The following is a 19,935-nucleotide window of genomic DNA, read 5'->3' on the forward strand; positions in this document are numbered from 1 at the left end:
ATTCATTTTGTTTTCTCTTTTCTTTCTAGGTATCTCTTATTCTACCATAAACAGTTCCTTGAGTATGAGTAGTCTTTGTGACCAATGACCATGAAGAACCACTTGCTTTTAAATGAGACAGTCATGTGACTGGCGACAGGATGAAACACACAAAGCTACCTGAAACTTTCTGACTACCAGTCTGCTCCTCCAGTTCTTGAGGATGAAAACAAACAAACAAACAAAAAGAGATGTGTAAAATTACACATACTTTCAAAAGAAAACAAAACAAGCACTGAGCTACTTCTTGGCATCTACTTGACAAAACTGAATAAAGAGGAGGAGGAGGAGGAAGGGTCAGGCACCGCCAGTTCCAGGCTTGGGCAGAGGGAAGAGGCTCCACACCCCGTCGCTCTCTCTCCCTTCCCCTTCCTGCTGCAGGGGCAGAGTCTGAGCGTGACCGACTGTCACGCCGATTGGTCATATCTGGATTTTTTTTTCTCTCACAGTATTCTGACCCCACCCCCACACCCCACCCTCTGTCCCTCTCCACCTCCCACACACTCTCCATCTCTCTCCCATGGTGCTCTCATTTCAGCTGACCAAGCATTTAACTTAGTGATGATGGAGGACAGTATGTTGTCATATGCATAAAGGACTGAATGCAAAAAAAAAAAAAAAAAAAAAAGGACAAAAAAGGAAATATATAAATCAGCGTATTATGAACTTTGCAAGAACATTTTTAAACTTATGGTTATGATTCTTATCATTTGTGAATTTAGTTATGAAATACTGTATGAATCTAGTATACATCTATTTTTTATGGGCAAAGAAATAATGGGAGAGCTTGGAGACGCTGCCTTTGCCAGTAGCTGGGGAAGCGCTGCCATGGAAACTAAACAGATTTGGACCTGTGTGTTCTCATGTTTCATTATTTACGGTGTTGATTGTTTCATTTTTGTTTTTTAAAGTCTGGCTGAGGGCAGGGAATATCTTATTTTTTTAGCGACTCGTTGAATTTTTGTTTACTTGTTTTCTTTTCAGTGTCTTTAATTTTTTTTTAATTGTTATTTTCAGTACATTCATATGTTTCTTGCTGTCCTGGTACTGGAAATTTCTTTTTTTGTTTTGACGTATTATACTTTCATTCTTGTGGAATTGTTGGTATAATGATGGTGATGACTAATTGGCTCACCTTTTGCTGTTTAGAAAGTGTGTATGTTGAATGTGAGCTTTGGGTTTTTGTACTGTATGACAAGAAGATTCAATACACAAAACTACAGATCAGGTCCTGTAATATGTGAGGCTGATGTGTTCTCTTCGAGTTGAACACCTTGAATGTTTCTGTGCAAAGGAAAAAAAGAAGCCCTGTTAACAGCACTGCATGCGATTGGGCTCTCATGGTCTTATATGTGAAAAATTGCCCTTAGTAATGGCTCGAGGCTTGTTGCCCGTCATGATTTGTTTCTTCTGTACTTTTGGGTGAGAAGGCTGTTTGAGATTTCTAGTGGATTAAACACATTGCACATATATGGGCCCTGTGCGACCGCAGTCTGGCTCTGCATCCATCAGTATTAATCTTCTCCATGGCAACTGTGGATGGTGTAAACCAGTTTGGCTTACAGTATGTCTTGCCTCTGCAAACCTAGTGTTCTATTAAATTGTTTGTCAACTCAGACTTTAGGTAACACACATATGTGTCAGGGTTTTGTGGTCACTGATTGTGTGTATTAAAAAAAAATTGACGGATTGAAACTTGTATTTAAAAAAAAAAAAAAAAAAAAAAAGAAAAGGGGGGAAAAAAGAGGACCAGGGCCCTAACCAATCACAAAGTAATGCCACATAAAGAAGAAAAAAAGGAACCCCTGTTTGTTTAGCTGCTCTATTGAAAACCAACATGCATATCCTTTGGTCTCCTGCGTAACCTCAGCTCGTAGACAGTGAGGAATTTCTGAAGGGTGAAATTGAAGACTTCTGAAATGGTCACACTGTGGTTTTGTTCTGTGGTGGAGCAGTTGAGACCGCCCAAAGGACATTCAGGGACACAGCTGAAACGAAAAGGAAGAGGAGAGCTTCATTCGTTTCAGTGATTAAACTCAGAACAAAACTGGAATATGGATATGCTGTCTGTCTCATTTCTTTCTTTTTGTTTTTGTTTGCACATTAAAATATATTTTCAGAAGTGAAGCGCTGCCGTGCATGTACTGTTATAGAAGAACAAGGACAGAAACAAAAGTGGAGTCTCACTTTGTCAAAACTTAGACTGAACGCTGAAACACAGCTGATAGCTGATAATCACATGCCTAACTGATCAGATGTAGGCATGTGATTATGGCTCCACCTTGTGGTCACATTTAAAACCGCAACACAAAAAAAGAACAAGCCTGGTCATGGGCATTTAACCACATCCTGCACTAAAACAGCACATAAGATGAGGTTGTATCCCTTCACTACTTTACATTACTTCATTATGACATAAGTGAAACTTGTCTCGTATTTATGATTTGCTAAGACAGTTATTTTGTGTTAATTTGTGTTAAGCGACTATAACTTCCGCCTAATTAAAACAGTTTAAAGTAAATTGGATTTTAATTTAACATTTTGTATCCTTAGAAAATTGGTTGAGAATTAAATGAGTGCACAAATCCCTCATCTCCATAAACACACATTAGGAAATAAGCCGTAGCCACCTTGTAACAATATTGAAACACAAGTCAGCGAGGTAGCGTATTAATAAAAATAAAGTCCGGTTATTACAACACCAAACGTGCTTAATTTTAGTGGGTATTGAGACCACTCACACATGCTTTGTGCAGTGTACTATAGTGGACTGAGCCAATGTGAGGTTCATGAGGGGGAGTTCAACTTTCAAAATAAATTATCTTCCAGTCTACATTTAAACTAATAGCTTTCATTGGGTTTAATAATATTTAACATGAAATAGTTATAATTTAAAGTGATAGCTTGATGATTGCAATGAGCGGTGCTATACCCCTTTAATTTCCACCCATGATTGCACTGACATGACCACATGTCAGTGCATGTCAGTGCAATGGACCCTCTCCCTCTCCAGGGAGGGAGAGGGTCCAATCAAATTTCCCCTTTAGCCACACCTCTGGATACCTTTGATATCTAAGTCCCAAACTCTTCATAAACAACCTCTGTGTTTACCTGCTCATTCATGCTGTGACAAAGGTCAGTTTTAAAAGACTGCACCAAATGATTTTTGAACATATTCTTTATTTAGTTTCAACACAACTATACGCAATCTCATCTCATCTCATTAGATAACTATTTCACTTTAATTTAACTAAACAGGAGCTGGGAGAACATATATATCCCAAAATACAGGAATGGTAACATTCACAAAACAAAGAAAAGTGAAATAAAACACCAATAGAACAGGCAATGTAACCAATTCAGATATTTTAAAGGAAAAAATGGATTTTAAGAAATCAGCATTAATAAACAGCAGTAACACAGCTCTCCCTTGATATCTGCTACCATGATACTTAATGCAAGGTGTTTATTTTGCTCACACATACTAATACAGACTATAAGCTTTCACATGTATATCTGATGTGTTTGGTTTCATAGCTCAGAGATGGTGAGTTTTTTTCTTCTTCTTCAGTCTTCTGAGCAACATCTAGTCATAATGTATTCCTGGAGTCATCTCTCTATTATTGTCCTGCTATAAATGTTTCTATGCAACCAATACCAACTGGTCACTGTTGCTATAGAAATATAGGACACTAGAGGTGCTCCATGTCTTTCAATGCTAATAAGAAGTTACAATCCTGTTAACATATGCAGCAATAGTGCAGAGAGAGTGCCAGGCTGGATATGGAATTTGGTTAGTTATGGATGGGGTGTGACTAAGTGTGTGTGTGCACTTCTGCATATCATGTAAACACTCACACAAAGAAGTACATATTGAACTCGGCATGCTTAAGGCAGTAGTAACACGTATTTTACCTCTTGTTTGCTAGAGAGTGCTAGCTGACATGTTCACATCAACACATGGGCAGTCACGATTCTTCATGAATTAATTAAAATCTATCAGTAGCTTTGATGCTTTTGAAGAAACCTCCACATCTAATATAAATGTTTCATAAACACAAAGATAGTAATCCGACTATAGGAACAGAGAGGTCACGGGCTGCCAGAAGGAACTGTGGACTCCTGGAGCAGCACAGTGACGATTTAAAAAGGAACACCACAGCCTCTTTAGGATAAGTGTTCTAGCCCTTCACAAATTCACAACACGCAGACACAAAGTGTTAGAAACCACACTCAAAATGTAGCCCCAAGACGCCACGGGGGACGATGGGTCAGAGTCAAAGGATACAAAGTGTTAACTAATAATATGTGATGTGGAAGCTCAGCCTCCAGATACAGGAACTGATTTAAGATATAGATCAAGTCATCTGTACCCTTTGATGCGCACTGCAGTTCCTGGGAAACCGGTGGACAGAAAAAATTGCAGTAAAATAACTATAAATAAGAAATTATCTTAACAGGTTTCAGGTTTGGAAAAAACATAATAAAAAGACTCTGGATTCATTCTTGATCATTTAGAAACAGCTCCCCCAAATTTAAGCTAATTGGTAATTATTACTTTGCAAACAATGACAGCAAGATTATTATATGGTAGATGTCGTTAAATAATAAGCAGTGTTGTGAAAAATCCAGTAAAACAGGAAGGTAACATTGCTCTATTTAATACCACCATGGTACTACAACCCTACGAAATGTCTATACATCTTAGCAGCACTTTGGTTAGAGGCTTGCTTGATAAACTGTCAAGCCAGTACCCTTTAATGGGACCTAAATTATATATGTACATAGTGTAATGCAGGGAAAAAGTGACACAGGACTAAATATTTGGTGGCCTACTGAACATTCATATTTACATGAGATACATTTGTCTTCCAAGGAAAATCACTCACAAAAATAAGAAAAAAGTAGCTATTTACAGAACATAACGACACACAACAGCAGTGACATTCGTTATGTTCTACAGCTGTTTTGTACAAGACAGGATTGAGAGATTCATATATTTATATACATTTTCTGACTTTCTTTAAATACAGTTTCTATTTTGTTTACTGTCAAAATACTTCCCGAAAAGAAGCAAATAATCTGCAGTTACACAATATCTTGAGCACACTGTTCTCTTGTTATTTTCAGCCAATACAAAAATGTGTAAACTTGGCACAGCCTCTCTGCTATAAACTCTGTACATAGTGCTGGGTCTCTACTACACTGGTTAATTGGGCACATTTGCAATTGGGTGTTGACGTCTGTTTAGTTACTTCAGAGTTAATACACTCGGGACTGAGGAGATTAAATTTGCATTTCATCCACAGCCTAAAGACAGCATTTATGAATTTGTGTTATTATGTTATAATAGATTTGCTTAGAACCTGATAATACATCAAGAGGGACACTGCAGTTTGGCATGCCTTTGATTTTTCCTCTGTGTTGGTTTTTAATAAGTTTAATATTTAATAATGTTCTTCCTGATGAAACCTTAGAGAGATTGGTAACTGATGACTGTTTCTGAGAGTGTGTACATGAGTCCAATCAGCCGCCCCTCAGATGCTTGTCTGCAGGTCCCCATTGAGGAGAGTACTCTGGGTCTCCGTCGGGTCATTCATCATGCGAGATTTGTCCTGTCGGCTATCACTTCGATCAACCTCGTCCAGCCCTCCCACATTTTTAAGACACAGGACATTTTGGAAACTCTTCTTGAAGTTCTCTGATAAGAAGGCATAAAGGATGGGGTTAGCACAGCTGTTGGCATATCCTAGAACCACCACGAATGCAAAGGTACTTCTCAGAATCGGGGTGGTGCTGATGGTGCCCGTCACTGATGTGACGTTGAAAACGTAGAAAGGCAGCCAGCAGAAAACAAACACTGCCACCACGATGGACACCATCCGGGTGACTTTCCTCTCTGAGCGCTTCCTCTTGGAGGAGCCCACACGGATGCCCGAGGACTTCACCTTGATGATGATGCACAGGTAGCAAAGGCAGATGACCATGAGGGGCAGGAAGAAGCCTAGAATGAATGTGTAGAACATGAATGCTGTGTAGTAAGCCTCTTGAGGTTCAGGCCATACGATGGTGCAGAAGCAGCCATCATGCTTTGTAATTACACCACTGTAAATAACAATTGGCAGGTTAACCATCAGCGACACCCCCCACACTGCCAGATTGATAGTCTTGGCCATGCGTGGCTTCCTCCACTTTGTGGATTTAATGGGATGCACCACAGCCAAGTAGCGGTCAATACTCATGACCATCAGGCAGAAGATAGAAGTGAACTGGTTGAGGGAGTCGACGGTCATCACAACCCTGCATAGCACAGGCCCAAAAGGCCAGTGGACCAGGGCCAACTGGATGGCAATGAACGGCAGGCCAAGCATGAAGAGCACGTCAGCCACCGCCAAGTTGAGGATGTAGATGTTAGTAACTGTCTTCATCTTGGCGTAGCGCAGAATGACATAGATGACGAGAGCGTTTCCACACAGCCCCATAGCACAAACCAGAAAGTACATGCAGGTGATGACCACCGTGCTGGTTCTGTTGAAGCTGTGGTCTGTGTAGTTCCCGTGGGGGATGGACTCATTGTCCTGCATGAAGCTGTCGTACATGAGGTGCTCCGACAGGTTCGGAGGGGATGACGGGAAGATCCACGAGTCCATGACACCTGTCTCTCTGTGTCGCACTGATTATGACATCCCACCTGGACACAAGCACAAGAGAAGCTATGTTGCGGACAGATGATATGAGTGGCTATTATATGGCAGAAAACTGTCCACATGCGAGCACACGCTGTAGCAATAAGAAAATTTGTATTTTTTCCACACGTATGGCCACCAGTTTATATAGGGAATCTAATAGTCTACACCGTGATTATCTGTATCTCTGTTGAGAACAGACCTGAATAACAGCATGTCTTAGGAGGAATATCTTCTCATACAGAAGCTTAGATGCTGCTTTCTACCTGAGGTTAGACCTTTGCGCGTTTATTCGGTCAGGCTTACTGCTACCGAGGGAAATCACTCCACACCCCCTAAAGCCATGAGCTCTCCCGGGGGAAATTCTTTCATTTCACACGCTGCAAAACGATCAGCTGTGACAAGCCACCTTGGATTGGTTGTTGACACATTTCCCCCCCACCCCCCAATTTATTAGGGGGAAAGCATGGATGTAAATTTATCACAGCTTAAGTAATTGAATGGGGGGAATCACGGCACTGCCAATAGCCTTGTTGCAGTGAGACTGAAGTGCTTTTCACTGCCAGTACACAGGAGGCAAACGTGGTCTGACAACTTAGTTTGAAGCCAAAAAGATAAGAGGTTTTATTATGCCAGTGCATCATTTTCTCCATAGCAGCAGGAAAGGTTGGACTCTGCCTGCAGTCTTGTATTTTGGTAAACAGCCGACCACATGTTACTGTTGTTCGGGTGCTTACACTGTTGTATTACCTATCACTTGGAAACTGGACAAAGCACATTCCCATCGCAAAGAATAAACAAGATTAGTGATTAGTTCTATAGAGGCAGAGCACAGACACGATTAACATGGTGCCCAAAGCACTTGTGTAGATGAAAAATGAATCACCACCTAAACACTGCAGGTGTCTGGTATATTGTGGAAAAAATGCTGTGTTTGAGGTACTGTGCAAACTGAGCAACAGGTATTCTCTATCTCTCCCTATAAAAATATACAGCCAAGAGCCAGCACAGGAAGAAAGGAGTCAGGAATGCAGTTTGCTTCCAGCAAAGATGGTAAAAAGAGTATTTTGTAGCTAAAAGCCTTCAGGAACCTGTTTTTGTTTTTTTTAGCAGAAGACAAGACAATGACACAAATCTGGTTCAGAAAAGACAAACTGAAAGAGTGAGGTTAAGTCATTCATTAACAATATTAGGAAACTCTGTATACAAACAGGATAGGATATTGTTTGGTTATGTGTGTTGTGAAATTGCGCCTGTGTAAACAGTTAACAAAATTACCACAGCCCACGGAAAACGGGCGAGACATTTCTTTGGCTCAAGCACATTCAATTTCCCGTTTTTAATTCATTAATCCGTAAATCTGACTTCTCCTTTATTTTCGTACATTTTTTAACACATCCCTATCAGTTGCTCTTGGAAGTTATTATCTTACCTGTAACTGGGCTTTTTTTTTCAGCATTCACAGAACACACCGCTTCTGTGTGGGTTCAAGTGTTTTAAGTGTCCACGGCAGGTTCATCTTTAAATATTCCCCAAGTTTGTCTCATGGGCGAGATGGAAAACCACTGCGTGATGCAAAATTTCGTTTTGCATTAAATCCGTACTGTATTGTGTGTTACGCAGCAAGAGAAAAGGAGACGGATGCCCTCGTGGTGTGGCGCGCGCAGTAACTGTCTCCGGCAGGCGGTCGCGGGGATGTTTAAGCAGTGCCGGGGAGGTGCTGAAGAGACTCACCTCTGAACGAAGAGGGACCGTCTACAATGATGCAGATAGCCAATCCCACATAAGATGGAGCTGATCTGCATGAAGCATGCTATAATTTAACGACTCTGGTGGCGAACGCCCTGCGCCACTGTGGATAGGATAGTTCTGGGATGTGACAATAAAGTTGACACCAAGACTTAAAGTAGGGCTGGGCGATATGACCCAAAATTCATATCTCGATATTTTTTAGCTGGATGGCGATATAAGATATATATCTCGATTTTTTTTTTTTTTTAAGCCATAAAGTAAGAACAAAAAGAGAGTTCTTAGTCAAAGCTGTGTCCCAGATGTCACACAGGCACTTTTATTAACATAGAGCAGATGTACATAAAATTTACTCAAAAATAAATTATGAGCATTTATTAAATAATAATGCTCCATAAATAAAAGAAAACAATGTTGTTTTTGTGCATAACAAAAAGCTCACAAATGTGCAGTCAAAATGTAAACTAAAAGACGAGCACTATAACAAGGACAGATTTCACAGCTGCTCTGTTCCCAACTTGTACTGCGTGACTGACAACCTGGAGTTTGAAATCCGCTTCGCAACCACGTCTCTTAACAGGTGCCATTTATGGTCCTTATACACAGTAAGGTAATATTACATTGAAGCACAGTACGTATCACTCCGCGAGGCTCAGCCGTAATGCTCCGACAATCCATCAAGCGCTGCAGCTCCGTAGCTTACCAAAGTCGTACTAAAACATTTTTTGACAGATTGCTGAGCGCCGTGTTCCACATAAAATCGGTGCGCGGCCATCAAGCACAACCAGAATTCATACATAAGGCGCGCTGTCAACTTTTGAGAAAATGAAAGGATTTTAGTCCGTGCAGCACCTCTGGGCTGCATGGCGTTAGCGTGGTTAGCTCGTTAGCGTGGTTAGCTAGCTAACACGTTGACGCCGTCCAGCCCCACGCACGGGGCGATGCGCAGTAACTCGTTAACGGATTTGCCGTGTCCATCTTGTCGCTTCCTGCAGGTGAAGCGATGGGGGAGGAGGGGGAGTTGTGTTCAGTGAAGGAGAGGCGAGGCCGAGTAACGTTGCGTAAAGACGAAAGTGGACGAAAGAGAGGCAAACTTGCGGCTCCGCAAGTATAATTATAACGTAACATAGACTATATCGATATAAAGGATATTGTCACATCTTATATCTCGTATAAAAATATATCGATATTTTTTAAAAACTCGATATATCGCCCAGCTCTAACTTAAAGGAGGTCAGTTCATACCAGCTTATCATCCAGTTATCATTTGACTTTAACATTTTGGTTACAGGATCGAGGCACGAGTTCTTTTTCATGAAAAAGGTTATTTACTTATTTACTAAAGTTTATTTACCCGATCTACATTTTTTTTTTAATTTCAATTTTATGTAATTTCTGGGTAAAATATGTCAGAACGCATTTCCTTAAAGTCAGACTAGGATTGGCCAGGAGACGGTCTGTTGTCCCAAATTTTCCCGGAAGCTACAAACTCAGATTTTTGATTGCGCACAAAAAAGGAGCTTACCTTTGTGGTGTAATTGCATTGTACAGTAGATGTTAATGCAGCCGGTCAGTGTAGTTAGGCTGATGGCAGCTAGAGGGCGAGACCGGTGTGTTTCTGTATAGAATGTTATGTTATGTGGGGCAGAGCAAGAACAAGAAAATAAAGTGTGGTTATGAATCGTACAGTGGACCCGCGTATAATTGAATAATACGACATGGTGTCAGAAGTCCTGTACTGATCCATATAACCTCGACTGAACGAACCTGTGTCTGGCGGAGCTCGCGGGATAACGAGGGGAGAATATGGCGGATGAGACTGCACAGAGAGCACCGGCGGGGCCGAGCGCGACATTCAGCATCCAGCCACCGGAATCCTTCGACTTTTCAAAACCGCAGGAGTGGTCCAAATGGATACGGAGGTTCGAGAGATTCCGTCTCGCCAGTAATTTGAACGTCAGCTCGGAGGAAAACCAAGTCAACACGTTGATTTACTGCATGGGAGATGAGGCGGACGATGTGCTTCGCGGTCTGAGTTTAACAGCGGAGCAAAGGACAACGTACGAGGGGGTACGTGATGGTTTCCAGGCTTTTTTCATTGTGAAGAAAAATGTGATCTATGAGCGCGCCAAATTCAATATGCGCCGACAGGGAGACAATGAGACAGTGGATGCTTTTGTGACAGCACTGTATGCGCTAGCAGAACATTGCAACTATGGAGTGCTACATGATGAGCTGATACGTGATAGGCTCGTTGTCAGTCTCACGGACAAACGGCTGTCAGAACGCATGCAGCTTGACCCAGATTTGACTTTGCAGAGGGCTATCAACATGGCGAGGCAAAGTGAAGAGGTAAAGCGACAACAGTCCTCCTTGCGAGGTGACTCTAGAGGTGAGGCTAGCGATGCTAAGTCAGTAGATAGAGTGCATAAAACCAGTCGTAAGCCTGTTAGAACCAAACTACTCCAGACTAATAGTCGTCAAGCTAAAACACGTGGATTCCGAGAAGATGGCAGAAAAGGGCCAACCTGTCAGAAATGTGGTGGATTGTCCAGCGAATGAAGTGAAATGCCATGCATGTGGAAAGAAAGGACATTACAGGCGTGTATGCAGGGCACCAAAAACAGTGCATGAGGTTGAAGAGGATGAACATGGTTTGTTCCTGGGCAGTGTTAAGTGTGAGGGTGAGCCGTGGACTGTCGACTTAAGCATAAACAACAAAAACGTGTCATTTAAAATTGATACAGGAGCCGATGTGACAGTCCTACCCCTTAAGGTGTTTAAGGAGCTCTACAGACACAACCACCCCCCCAGTCTCCACAAATCAACCAAGGCTCTGCTGGGTCCCGGGAGGAGTCGTTTGGATGTCGTTGGTGTCAGTGAGCTTGCACTGAGGAAGGGAGACAAAGAAATACTTGAGGATGTCTTTGTCATCAGACACCTGCACACTGCTTTGCTGGGGAGACCTGCTATTAGCAAGCTGGAGCTTGTGGCTCGTCTGGAGAGCATAACTATAGAGACGCTTAAAAAGTGCTACCCAAAGCTGTGCAGTGGTCTCGGTGAAGTACGTCAGCCGTACGACATCAAACTGAAACCTGGAGCTCAACCTTTTTCCTTGAAGACGCCACGGAGAATCCCGTTGCCTCTGATGGACAAAGTTAAGCAGGAGCTGGCCCGTATGGAAGAACTAGGGGTGATCAGCAGGATTGAGGAGCCAACTGATTGGTGCTCAGGCATGGTGGTGGTACCGAAGAAGACAGAAGATGTACGCATATGTGTCGACCTTACACACCTCAATGAGTCTGTGTGTCGAGAGAAGTACATACTGCCATCGGTGGAGGAAACATTGGGCAGATTGGCTGGTGCCAGCATATTCAGCAAGCTGGACGCTAACATGGGGTTTTGGCAGATACCTCTGACGGAAAACTCAGCCAAATACACCACTTTCATCACACCGTTTGGGCGTTATTACTTCAAGAGACTGCCCTTCGGGATTGCTTCAGCACCGGAGCATTTCCAGAACAGGATGGTCACAGAGGTCACAGATGGTATGGAAGGGGTGGTTTGCCACATGGACGACGTGCTGGTCTGGGGCAGAACGCAGGAAGAGCATGACTCTCGCCTACACGCTGTGCTGGGCAGGATCCAAAAAGCTGGCATCACCCTGAACATTAACAAGTGCGACATCGCGAAACAGCAGGTGACGTTTTTAGGGCATGTTCTCTCAGCCAGCGGTATCAGCCCTGACCCAAGCAAGACCCAGGCTGTGAGGGAGATGAAGGAGCCACAAAGTGTGAGTGAGTTAAGGAGCTTTCTGGGAATGGTTAACCAGCTTGGAAAGTTTATCCCACAGCTCGCAGAGAAGGACAAACCTCTAAGAGACTTACTGTCTAAGAAAAACTGCTGGAGATGGGACATTGACCAGGCTAGAGCATTTCAGAACCTGAAAGATGCGCTCACATCACCGCCAGTGTTGGCCATGTATGACCCAAGCCGTGACTGCAAGGTGTCAGCGGACGCATCATCGTATGGCTTAGGGGGTGTGCTGCTTCAAAGATGGGACGAGGAGTGGAGACCCGTTGCCTACGCGTCACGCTCCCTCACTGCAACAGAACAGAGATACGCTCAGGTTGAAAAGGAGGCTTTAGGTCTGACCTAAGTGTGGATAACAGACCAGAGAGCCAGCGGCACCGTTATTGGCAGCCACTCCACACCACGATCATATCTCGTGGAGGGACCTCGTGGGACAATTAGGCGGAATCGTCGGCATCTTGTTCCCATGAAACACTCTCCAGACCAAACTGAGAGCAATAATGGGGAGCCAGAATCTGCAGAAGCCGGGGAGCAGTGCTCCACGGACATGCCAGAGACAGTTTCTCCAGAGCTTCCATCTACACCCAGAACCAGATCCGGAAGAGTGGTTGTGAGACCAACCAGATTGGACTTATAACGGATAAGATGGAAAGGACTGTTTTATACAAGAATACTCCTCTTTCGTAGTATTGTTTGCACAATATGGGTAAAAGTGTAAAAGCTAAAAGGTTGTCATTTTCAAATATGCATGTTCAGAAGTTGGGAAATGCAGGGGGTGTGACAAGTTAGCATGTAAGAATTTGTGTTACTTAACGGGTTAATTAGAGTTAAGATTTTCATTATATAGTATTCCTTACAGGTAAGCGCAGGACCAGACCTTCCAGCCACAGAGGCAGAATAACCCTCTAAGGTCTGGTGAGTCAATGGTAGTCTACCCATTGATTCTAGAAAGGGGAGATGTGGTGTAATTGCATTGTACAGTAGATGTTAATGCAGCCGGTCAGTGTAGTTAGGCTGATGGCAGCTAGAGGGCGAGACCGGTGTGTTTCTGTATAGAATGTTATGTTATGTGGGGCAGAGCAAGAACAAGAAAATAAAGTGTGGTTATGAATCGTACAGTGGACCCGCGTATAATTGAATAATACGACAACCTTTAGCTGAAACCTTTAACGCATGCGCTTTACACGTGAAAACTCTGTGGTTCGAAACCAGGAGCTAACACAAATGGTACGACACCTGTCCCTCAAGCACAGATAAAAGGACGGGTTGCGTCAGGAAGGGCATCTGCCCTTAAATCTGTGCCAAATCAAACAATACGGATCCATCCGCTGTGGCAGCCCTTGGGAAATTAGAGCTAGCCGAATGAACCTAAACTTTACAGTCTGAGCAATGCGGCATAGGCATTGCACAGTGAAAGTCAAACTGTCAAAAAGAAAAGAAAATGGAGTGACTGGAGTGAGACTTGGATGTCATCCACAAAGGAAAATATTACTTTCAGCCAAAAAAAAAAAGTGTCGTGCAAGTTCATGCCCATACTTTACCTTTAGTTCAGCTTTTACCCTTCAGGGGGCAGTAGTGAGCACAGAGCTGCAAAAACAATCAGGTGCTGCCGAAACCTCTAGCACTCATGCAAAGCTAATTTCATCTTGTTTCCCGAATGTGGTAAACACAATACATATCTAGCAGTCTCAACGATGCAGGATGTAGCTGAGGTGGTTGCAGAGTAGTGATGTGATTTCCGTCTCTTTTTAGAGAACCGGCTCTTTCGGCTCGGCTCACTAAAAAGTGCCGGCTCTTTCGGCTCCGAACCGGCTCTTCAGGTTGTTTTGTTGCTTTAATTAATTTATTATTAACAATAATATAAAATTATGCACAAAAGGAATTTAAAAAAGTGTTTTTATTTATATATGTTTATATATAAATATATGTGGTGGCCCCTAGAGACAAAACACGTACAAACTCCAAAACACATTTCTAGCTTGAACTGAACTTCCAAAACAGAACTACTAGATCACTTAAATTACACAATTGAAAGCATGAAAGCATATGTGTATTGCATAAATACACAAACATTCATATATATTCAAATAATTTAAAAAAAAGTTCATTTACCTGTTACTACCACACACTAAATCCAGTCGTTGGTACTTGCTGGCTTGTGTAGCCACTAGGTAACAAAAGCTCAACACTGCACCTAGCATTCTGGAGCACTTCTGTTGTGTTTTGTACGTGTTTTGGAGTTTTTACATGTTTTGGAGTTTTTACTGCTTCGGGGTTTGTACGTGTTTTGAAGTTTGTACGTTCTTTGTCTGTAGGGGCCACCGTAAATATACTTTTATTTATTCACTCCACATAAAATGTAATAAATAAATCCATAAATTAATACAAATACAAAAAAATACAAAAACCAACTATTCACATTTCAACCTTTATCTATTTAAATTTTCAGCTTTTTCCTTTTACAAATTTAAAGTGAAACAACACAAAACACTGCAAACCAAAACACAATTAAATATAAATTAAAATATGAAAACAAAAAGAACATGCACATTCTCTGTCATATGGGCCTGCATGAATAAACTTTCTGAATCCTTTATCATCCGCAACTGAAAATAGTTGTGGATGATTACTATACCTTTCTAATGTGACGTTGTTGTCCCTGGCTCTTTCTCTCTCTCCCTCCCGCTTCCTGTGCTACTGAGTGTAACTACACCCCCCCCCCCCCATCCCAGCATAAAGCACAAGGCTCGCATGCGGAGTGAAGCGGCAAAAAAGTGCGAGAGAGAGGGTGAGAGAAAAAAAAAAAAGAACAAAACCCACAGCTCGCGATAAGGAGCCGGCTCACGTTGTTCAAGTCAAAGACCCGGCTCTAAGAGCCGTTTCGTTCGCGACCGACACATCACTATTGCAGAGTGCTTCACTTCACATCTGTAATACCCAAGCGTTGGTTTTGAAGTTTTTTGATGTTCTTCAGCAGCTCTGCATGATGGGAGAGGGACAAATCCAGCATCCCAAACATACTCGTCAACCTGCGGGTGACAGTTCACAAGCCAATCAAATCATCCATCGCATTATGAGTGAGTCTTCTGCACAGTTAGAACACAGTATTAATGTTTCAGAAAATCATATTCTAATTGCAATTATATAGTCTATAAAAATTCAATGTTTAGTTTGTATAAAGTGGTTAAAGAGACATATATAATGATTTTTTTCCATCTTGCTGATAGTGACAGAGAAAGAGTACGGAGCCCCGCAAGGGACATGGCAAAACTTTTGCGAGATCCCGAGTTAGTTTTGCGAGATCTCGCAAAAGTTCATTGTAATTTTTTTTTCTCCCATGTCCCTTGCGGGGCTCTGTAAAAGAGAGACACACTTTTATCACTTTTATTTTTAAGCATTTTGTTTGTTAGTTGTGTTTTTAAGCACTTGTACCTTGTATCAATGGTACTGCAACCTCTGGTAAATGGTACGGTACTTGCTGTAATCTGCATGGGGTCAAAAGAAGAGCAAATGATACCCTGTAAGTAACAGGCTGGCATGAAAATTTGGGGGCATTATTCAATATGATAGCATAATACTAAGGTGCCACTTTCTTTGCAAATGGATGAATGTGGGTTTTTTGCCACAAAAGCCATGACTAGTAAGCTGACAGACCTGCACTTTCTGTCCTAACACTACTTGTATTACTCATGACACATGAAACAACAACCAATCTGGAAGATGTCAGACCACATCGGGTTTAAAATTGGACTTAATCTACTGTGTCTGCCTTGTTTTTCTTTTTCGTTTAAGAAAAGAACTTAGGGAAGTGCAATGTTTGTAACATTATTTTCAGATTTAGGGTGGCCGTTAATGGCTTAAAAGCATACTTTGTTTTTACATAAATAGCAGTTCAGGGAAAATCTAGTACTGGGTGCACTTCATCGTCAATGCCTGTCTGCTAATCCTGCATTTAAAATTCGCATGAGTCCATTAAGCAGTTATTGATTGGATATTAGGCTTTCTTTTTTCTTCTTTTTGTGAAAGCCAGGAAACAAGCACATGTTGACTGTCCAGAAGAAAGACAAGGAAAAGGAAAAGGTCATGGGGGAATTTAAACTGTAATTTATTAGTAGGTACCTTGCCGTGACAAAGAATCAATGACCCATCAACTTGGTTTTGTGTACAATGCAATATAGTTAAATTAAAGTGATCTATTAACTTTTCTGTATGATTTTAACATTGATATTGTAGGTAAAGCTGTGTTGTCATTGAAACCTTGGCATTAGACAAGTGTCTTGGGATGTTATGGCAACTGAAGGAAAAAAAAAGATTTTTTCATGAGGCCTTTAGGCACTAACACTTATTACGGGTATTCCCTCTGCGAAAAATGCATGGCAGTACATAATAGCACTGAACGATGTGCAGAATGAAATCCTGACTTGGCTTTGCTGGGTAGTTCAGGTCTTTATTTGCTTTCTAATTACTGAGGCATGATGAAGTACCTCTCTGGTCCAGGCCCTGAACTGAAAACATTGATTATACATCGTACCATGGTGAATTGACAAGCAATTAGAAGCCCGAGGCAGCTGTAAAATATTTAATGAATACTACTGATGCTTTTGGCAATTATGTAATGACTGTACCACCAGTGACAAAAACTAAACAGGTGTTTTTGGAACCTGTTTATATAATAAGTTAGCAAACGTGGAGGAAATTAGGCTTCATTCAGAGACTGTTGACATATTTTGTCCTTTTTCTGTCTTTAGTGTTTTGTCACTTATAGTGCTGCAAATTGTAAAAGAAAAAAAAGGTTACTACTGGACTGTGTAAAAGTCTGGCGCCACCTCTCATTCCTATATTTTGCTAGAAAAATGGGAAATATGGGCAGAAATTTATTGCAACACCTGCAAACATACATGGAAATACAGTATATAAGCCAAAAACAGTCTAATGAATGAATTTAATGAATCCACCTTTATTGTTCACCACAGCCTGAACTCTCTTAGACCAGTTTTCTTGTCATTTTCAGGAATAGTTCTCCTGCCTTCTTGGGAGACATTGAATGTTGGCTACCTTTTGTTGGACTCTGGGGAGGCCAGTCCACGAATGATGGTGTTCTACTGTGTGATTTTCTATCCAGATATGCTTCTGCTGCATTGGCAGTGTAAATCATTGTCCAGATTTTTTCCAGATAATATTGCTTTTTGGACCAAAATCTCAAGATATTTTTTATGATATGTTCATAATTCCATTGATTTTAGGCTTCTTGAAAAAATGAAATACATTTTGTGAGGTTTTTTTTTGATAAAGTTTCTGTGTTTACATGTTTTGGATCTTTAAGTGTTAAGTTGCTTAAAAAACAACATTCCCCTAAAAATAGTCAGATACAAGGTTTAGACTGGCAATGAATAAAAAAGACGCCAATGCCCAAAGAGATCTTTGAAAGACATTTATAACCTGCTAAAATTATTTTTAACTGATTTTAAAGCATTAAATAAAAAGGACTAAATTAATTTCTCAGACATTCATGAACAACTTTGCAACACACAACTGTGTATGGAACAAAACAAATTAGATGAGTTATTTATTTATCAAACCAAAGACTTTGTGTTTAAGGCATTATAAGTCTTTTCTGTGACTAAGGCACTCTCAGCCATACGCCTTGCCCGGTCTGTGCCAACGGCTCTATCAGTAGTCTTAACACACTGCGATTTATTTACAGAAAATGACTCTGCCTGCTGCAACAAACTAACTCCTGTGAGACACAGTTGTGGTGACTAAGGTGATTCTGAAGGATAATGATCTGCTTCATGTTGCTCCACATAGTCACATCTTATGAAGACTCTAGAGCGGCTCTTCCTCAACTTCCTCCGACCACAGGTACAACATGCCCAGGACCCACTACAGTTTGCATACAAGGCGGGTGTCGGAGTGGAGGATGCCATCCTGTACCTCCTACACAGAGCCCACTCACACCTGGATGGGGGAAAAGGCACGGTCAGGATACTGTTTCTTGACTTTTCCAGTGCCTTTAATACCATCCGGCCCTGTATGCTTCAGGAAAAACTGAACAGGATGGAGGTGGACCCCTGCCTGGTGGCTTGGATCTCCGACTACCTCACCGACAGACCACAGTACGTCAGGCTGAAGGACATCACGTCTGACACTGTGGTCAGCAGCACAGGAGCACCACAGGGAACTGTGCTGTCCCCTCTTCTCTTCACCCTGTACACCTCTGACTTCTGCTACAACTCTGAATTATGCCATATTCAGAAGTTTGCAGATGACATGGCCATCATGGGGTGTATCTGGGATGATCAGGAAGAGGAGTACAGAAGTCTGGTGAGGAACTTTGTCACATGGAGTCACACAAACCACCTGCAACTCAACATCTCAAAGACTAAGGAACTGGTTGTGGACTTCGGGAGGTCCAGAGAAGGTCCACTGCCGGTTCAGATAGAGGGGGAGGAGGTGGAGGTGGTCAACAAGTACCTCGGGCTGTGGGTGGACAATAAACTGGACTGGTCATGCAACACAGAGCACCTGTATAAAAAAGCCCAAAGCCGACTGTACTTCCTCAGGAGGCTGAGGTCTTTTAACATCTGCAGGAAGCTCCTGAGGATGTTTTACCAGTCAGTGGTTGCTGGAGTACTTTTCTATGCTGTGGTGTGCTGGGGGAGCAGCACAGCAAAGAAGGACTCATCCAGGCTGGAGAAACTGATCAGGAAGGCTAGCTCTGTGGTCGGCATGAAGCTGGACACTCTGGTGACAGTGGCAGAGAAAAGGACATTAAAGAAACTGATGGACATTATGGACAATGCTGGGCATCCTCTGCACACGGCCATAAACAATCAGAAGAGTCTGTTCAGTGACAGGTTGCTTCTCCCCAAGACAAGAACTAACAGACTTAAAAACTCCTTTGTCCCACACGCCATCAAACTGTTTAACTCCTCTCTGGAGGGGAGAGGGAGGGGAAACAGGAGGACAAAGGAGGGGGGAACAACTAAGCTGTAGTGCCTCTTCACCTCACTGTACAATACCTTGTGCAATACTTTTTGTAAATAGTCAACAGTGCAATAGACTCAATACTTGAAATGTGCAATTCACTTGTATTTTTATTTTTTATTCCTATTTATTCTATTTATCCCCTTTGTATATTTTATTTATATTTGTCTCTGTATTTATATATGTGTGTGTGTGTGTGTGTGTGTGTGTGTATATATATATGTATATATATATATATATATATATATATATATATATATATAACAATTCTGTAACTGTAACTTCGGTCGTTGCTGTGCTTTTTGGAAGTCGAATTTCCCAGAGGAACCCACCCGAGGGATTAATAAAGTTCTATCTTATCTTATCTTATCTTATCTTATCTTATCTTATCTTATCTTATCTTAGTCTATTACAACAAACTGAGCACTAAGAAATACAGACGTTACCTTGAAACACACCTGTTGGGACATTTAGAACACAGTAGTCGGATTTGAGCACCAAGGTTCACAGTTGACATTGGAAGGCTTCAATCATATTGAGTATACTTTTTCAGCTGTATCCAGAGTGGTTTCAGTGGGATCTCACTGTCCCCATCTTCATTTGTTAAAGAGTATTTAACACAGATAAGATTTGGTATTAGATGCCGTGACTGTTAATAAAA

General features: G+C 41.8%; 2 protein-coding genes across 2 annotated transcripts in view; one reads left to right on the plus strand and one right to left on the minus strand.

Moving 5' to 3' along the window:
* Positions 1-1,771, plus strand: part of LOC146671678 (ubiquitin carboxyl-terminal hydrolase 22-like) — a 28,011-nt gene extending 26,240 nt beyond the window's left edge. The window contains exon 13 of the mRNA XM_085404028.1: positions 30-1,771. Coding sequence (XP_085260154.1) covers positions 30-72 — 43 coding nt within the window. The 3' untranslated portion in view covers positions 73-1,771. The remainder of the gene's footprint in view (positions 1-29) is intronic.
* A 1,453-nt stretch (positions 1,772-3,224) lies between these two features.
* Positions 3,225-8,423, minus strand: LOC146671679 (somatostatin receptor type 2-like). The gene is made up of 2 exons (XM_085404029.1): positions 8,158-8,423; positions 3,225-6,730 (listed from the first exon to the last, which is right to left on the minus strand). The coding sequence occupies exon 2, from the start codon at positions 6,687-6,689 to the stop codon at positions 5,577-5,579; it is 1,113 nt and encodes a 370-aa protein (XP_085260155.1). The 5' UTR covers positions 6,690-6,730; positions 8,158-8,423; the 3' UTR covers positions 3,225-5,576.
* Positions 8,424-19,935: the final 11,512 nt, after the last annotated feature.

Source organism: Rhamphochromis longiceps, linkage group LG4 (genome assembly GCF_057381845.1).
Source record: "Rhamphochromis longiceps isolate RC_006_pf linkage group LG4, R_longiceps_female_GT1.1, whole genome shotgun sequence".
Classification (NCBI taxonomy): Eukaryota; Metazoa; Chordata; class Actinopteri; order Cichliformes; family Cichlidae; genus Rhamphochromis; species Rhamphochromis longiceps.